The sequence below is a fragment of the Coenobita brevimanus genome, chromosome 60 (genome assembly GCF_032717465.1).
Source record: "Coenobita brevimanus isolate Jiangsu-jjx chromosome 60, ASM3271746v2, whole genome shotgun sequence".
Taxonomy (NCBI): domain Eukaryota; kingdom Metazoa; phylum Arthropoda; class Malacostraca; order Decapoda; family Coenobitidae; genus Coenobita; species Coenobita brevimanus.
In genome coordinates this window covers 42388504-42394503 of record NC_137013.1, presented here as the reverse complement: position 1 = coordinate 42394503, position 6000 = coordinate 42388504, and the positions used below count along the sequence as shown (strand labels likewise).

At 40.8% G+C, this 6000-nt stretch overlaps 1 protein-coding gene across 1 annotated transcript in view; it reads left to right on the top strand.

Annotated features, from left to right (window-relative positions):
• The window catches only part of LOC145403408 (uncharacterized), a 62650-nt gene that overhangs the window by 5217 nt on the left and 51433 nt on the right, over nt 1-6000 (top strand). The window contains exon 2 of the mRNA XM_080275188.1: nt 5166-5318. Within this exon, the coding sequence (XP_080131314.1) occupies nt 5166-5318 (153 nt within the window). The remainder of the gene's footprint in view (nt 1-5165; nt 5319-6000) is intronic.

Here is a 6000-nt window from a genome sequence, read left to right as displayed (position 1 = left end):
TACTACTACTACTACTACTATTACTACTAGTATTGCTATTATTTGTTTTAATTGGCATCGCTTGAGGATCTGAGTTAGTTCAAAAGACCGCATAGTTAAGGGAATAATAAATCATTTAAAATACTGAGAGAGAGAGAGAGAGAGAGAGAGAGAGAGAGAGAGAGAGAGAGAGAGAGAGAGAATTATAGTATTATGAGTGATAATTGTGTGTATTTGCTGTACATTATGACCATGTTAGGAGTGTGTGTGTGTGTGTGTGTGTGTGTGTGTGTGTGTTATTGTCACAGGTAACGGTGTGTTTTGATGAACGGTAATTGGAGGATTCTCTCTCTCTCTCTCTCTCTCTCTCTCTCTCTCTCTCTCTCTCTCTCTCTCTCTCTCTCTCTCTCTCTCTCTCTCTCTCAGCCAGATCATAGGGCCTAACATTCCACTAGCAACACATCACCACTTTCATTTATTCGTAATACCGGGAAAATTAACACCAGAAGAGAGGATGGGCGATCTCTCTCTCTCTCTCTCTCTCTCTCTCTCTCTCTCTCTCTCTCTCTCTCTCTCTTTTACAATAGTTGATTATGTTCAGCTGGGGAAAGTGCAGAAAATATTGATTGTGACTACACGGTTCCTTATTATCATCATTATTATTTTTGCTATCATCATCATCATCATCATCATCGTCTTCATTATTATCCTCATCATCATTCTTATTGTCATCATCTTTGTTCCATAATATCATTATTATTTCAGTTACCATCATCATCATCATCATTATCGTCTCTGTTTTTTTTCTTTCATTTTCATGCAATCTCAGTCTTCACTTCTTTCTTTTTAGATATATACACACACACACATACATACATACATAGAAGCATACATCCACACATACATATATACATACATATAGGAGACACACGTACGGTAGTTAAATACATACACATCCATCCATTCATCCATCCATCCATCCATACATACCGGTACATACATACATACATACATACAGCCTATACATACCCACAGTGTATAATAAAAGGTGAAAAAGTTATGTCTGATAGTGTTGTAATTTTTTGTCATATTAAATTGTGTTCCTGAAAATAAATGTTAACTTAATTACTATGTTACTGATTTGCATGGCGGGTGTTTATGAATTTATACGCAGTGTGTAATGAATAGGGCTATTTTTCGCTTTGCCTTCCACCTCCCTCTCTCTCTCTCTCTCTGTAGCTAATCTGTCTATATCGATTTATCAGTCTATCAATCTATCCATCTATCTATTTATCTGCCTGTCTATCTATCTATCTATCTGTCTGTCTACTCATATTAATGGTGTTATAACCAGATTACTTCGCTAGGGCTTTGTATCTATCAGTATATAGCAGTCTGAAACACACACACACACACACACACACACACACACACACACACACACACACACACACACACACACACACACAGTTTAACTAACGTATCAACTTTTTCGGTAGGTATATTTTGGGGAAGAATTGAATTTTTTTTTTTGTTTGTCATCATATTGCCTGACCAAAATAATGAATGTTAACTAATTTATCCTTCGCTATTTGTGTGTGGGCGTCGCGTACACACACACACACACACACACACACACACACACACACACACACACACACACACACACACACACACCTGTCTTGTGTATGTTGGTATGTATATACTATGAATGATGTGTAGAAATCTCGTTGGTATACGTATTTAATATACGTGTGTAACCTATGTATATATGCATTTATTTATGTATATATATGTGCGGTATGTTTATATGTATGTATCCAGCGTATTTTTTGTAGCTTGTATATATGCATGCAGTGTGTATGTATGTAAATCGGTTAATGTGTGTGTGTGTGTGTGTGTGTGTGTGTGTGTATGTGGGCAGGCAGTTAGTGATTGATAGGGTTGTCGTTGAAATCAGCTGTTTTGACACGAGCGCCATCTGTCATCAGCCTTTGTCTTTGATGATGGTGGAGTGTGTTTGTCACCTGGGAGAGAGAGAGAGAGAGAGAGTACCGGAATGTATGAATGTATGTTTGCATGTATCTGTATGTTTTGCATTTATGTTTTATATACTGATTATTTTGCCTTAACGTGATTTTCAGTTTGACCTAAGGCTTCATACTTATATAGATTTGGATATTAATTCTCTCTCTCTCTCTCTCTCTCTCTCTCTCTCTCATTGCTGTGCCAGGGTAAATAAATCTATGGCATTTGGCATTGATTTTAACTCTTTCTGTGTCTTTTTGGCGTTGTGGTTCTCTGTAAGCATCGGGAAAAGTGTATGAATATGTATGTGATATTTACCTGATATGTATGCATGTATGTATGGTTGTATGGATGGATGAAAATATATTATGTATGTATGAAATGTTGCCTTATATTTTTGTGTATGTATGTATGTATGTATGTTGAATATATGTATGTATGTATTCTGAGCACGTATATGGGAATGTATGTATGTATATCTGAGTGTGTTTCCGTGTATATGTATGTATGTATGTATGTATGTACAGTGTATGTGGATATGTATGTGTATGTATGTAGAGTTTGGCCGTGTTTCTATGGTAACGGATGTACCTGTGGAACTCTCATGTGTATTACTATGTTCACACACACACACACACACACACACACACACACACACACACACACACACACACACACACACACACACACACACACACACACACACACACACACACACACACACCTCAAATGAACTCCAAACCTCAACCAACCCTTAAAATTGAACCCTCAGTAGGCACATCTGATTGGAGCGCCTGAACCCACTGAACCACCAACACTACAATTTAATAAAGTAATAAAATCGTAAATATTAAAGCTTAAAAATATAATAAAGATAAAATTAATGATGATGAAGCAGGTAAAGGAGTGTAATAAATCAAGGAAGAAAGAGACGTGGAAGATATGAGGGAGAATATAGAAGGCAATTTGTGAAGGGTGTGATTGTGTGGTTAGCGTGTGTGTGTGTGTGTGTGTGTGAGAGAGAGAGAGAGAGAGAGAGAGAGGAATTTGTACGTGTCTTGATTAATGGAGACAGGTGCACAGAGTATGTGTGAGTTACTGCTGGACATGGAGAGAGAGAGAGAGAGAGAGAGAGAGAGAGAGAGAGAGAGAGAGAGAGTGATGAATGAAATCATCTAGAGAGAGGAAGAATAAAATTAAGAAAAAGACGACCTTGTGTTGAAAGGTTTAAGGGGTACTGTGATTAAGGGCCCCTCTCTCTCTCTCTCTCTCTCTCTCTCTCTCACACACACACACACACACACACACACACACACACACACACACACACACACACACACACACACACACACACACACACACACACACACACACACACACCCTACACATCCCCCTCACTCACACCTATTGTCCTTGAGAAAACGAAATGAATAAAGTATGAGTGATATATTTTGAAACAGCCTCCACCCTACCCTCCTTCTAAGGGTGTGTGTCATAAATCTTCGCTCACGACGGCAAAATATCGTGCTCTGTCTGGGATATAGGACAAAATTATTACCTGCCTCTACATTGTTGGAGGGAAGTATGTGAGAGCAACGCGTGCTTAGTCTTTTGCCATGGCCTTGAGACGGTGTTATTTAGGTTAAAGTGGTGATTCTTTGGTTTGTCTTCCTGGTATTTTTTAGACTTTGTTCAACGCATGATATCTGTCTATGTGTGTGTGTGTGTGTGTGTGTGTGTGTGTGTGTTTCCAGTATTGATCAGTCTTTCTGTGTCATGCTTTATATCTGTGTATCTATGTAACAGAAGAGGACAGTAAGGTATAACAACCAAAATAAATCGCATTGGAAGAGGTGTTGAGTTTTCTTACACGACGAGACTACGGGCATAATACCCTAGAAAGAACAGTTTTAACAGTCGGATATCATTTAAATTGAGGTATAATTTTCTCTTCTCGAAATAAAAGACAAATTCCTACGTCCAGTTAGTGAGAGAAATTCACTTGGAAATGTTGGGTGGGAGAAGATGGTTAGAAGTTGGATTCCTGGTTTTCTCTGACGTTTTTGGCTGCACAGAACCCATCTTTAGAGAGTTGGAACAAGAAGTGGCACATCTGAGGCATTTATATCTCCACAGTAGCGCTAAAGTACGGAAAAATCATCTTAGATTCAGTGCCATCGTCATCATTATTATTGTCATCATTTTCATCATCATTATCATCATCATCGTCATCAGTATCATCATTATCATCATCACTGAAATTTTCTTCCCTTTGAACGCCATAACTTTAATTCTTTCCTTTTCTTACATTCCGTAGGTTGCACCCAGTGTGTGTGTGTGTGTGTGTGTGTGTGTGTGTATGTATGTATGTGTAGATCAATACCATGTAGCCTACAGTGTTTTGTTTGGTAACTAAGAGAGAGAGAGAGAGAGAGTGAGAGAGAGAGTGTGAGAGAGAGTTCAAAGTTGCTAGGTTGCAAGGTAGTTTGGTATGACAGGAGAAAGAGGGGAGGTGGAGAAGGAGAAGGAAGAGGAAGATGGAAGGCAGGGAGGAAGGAAGGAAAGGTAGTATGAGGGAGATGGGGGAGAAAGTAGTAAGAGAGGGACGGAGAATGGGGGAGAAAAAAGGGAGGTAGGGAGAGGTTGAAGAAAGGGGATGAGGAAGGATGAGAGGGAGAGAAAGGAAGAAGGAGAGAAAACAGGGGGGAAGGGAAGGAGAGGCAGAATATTGATGGAGAGAGGACGGGAGAGAGTGGTAGAGAGAGTACGATAAGAAGGAGGAGGAGGAAAGAAGAGGTAGGGAAGGCAGGGGGAGGGGGGTGGAGGAGAAAAAGGGAGGGAGGTGGATAGAGAGAGGGAGAATAAAATAGGAATTAGGGAGGTAGGAGGGGAGGGGAGGGAGGAACGCCAGGTATGGAGTAAAAATGGATCTGTGTATTACTATCCCTTCAACACCAGCCCGGTAAGGTTCTCTCTCTTACACCCTCACCCACACCTACACAGACTCAGCACACCCTCACCCACACCTACACAGACTCAGCACACCCTCACCCACACCTACACAGACTCAGCACACCCTCACCCACACCTACACAGACTCAGCACACCCTCACCCACACCTACACAGACTCAGCACACCCTCACCCACACCTACACAGACTCAGCACACCTTCACACACTCAGCACACCCTCACGCACACCTCACAAACTCAGCACACCCTCACCCACACCTCACAAACTCAGTACACCCTCACCCACACCTACACAGACTCAACACACCCTCACCTAATCCACACTCACACCCACACCTTGTCACACACTCAGCACGCCCTCACCCACACCCTCATCTCATCCACACCCTCACCCACACCTTCTCACAAATTCAGTACACCCTCACCTCATCCACACTTTCATCCACACCTTCTCACACACTCAGCATACCCTCACCCACACCCTCACCTCATTCACACTCTCACCCACACCTCACATATTCAATACACCCTCACCCACTCATGTCAGCCCTCAGCACACTTCATTTGGCTACTTATTTTTCAGAATGGTATATCGAGGAGCCCGAAATAGATGAAGCCCCTGACCCCCCTACACCATCATAAACTTTTATATATGCATTAATATTATTATTATTATTATTATTATCATTATTATTAGTAGTAGTAGTATTATTGTTATTGTTATTATTATTACTGAAATTAAACCCTTCCAGCACATATGCAAACATCTTTATCGTTTCAGAACATGTCTGGGTGCGACCAGGTCAGTCAGTCACTCCCCAAGGATTTTCGTGTACATTGTGTTTTACTCCGTAGATTTTACCGACTCCCTTATTATAGTCCTAACGATTCCGCATCCCACCAGGACTTAGAGCCCTTGTAAACCTTATATTAGGGTTCAATTCTGCAGCTGTAAAATAATGATGGCGTGTATCGTTCAAGATTGATGCTCATTAAACCACCTATTTATTGTTTTTGGCAT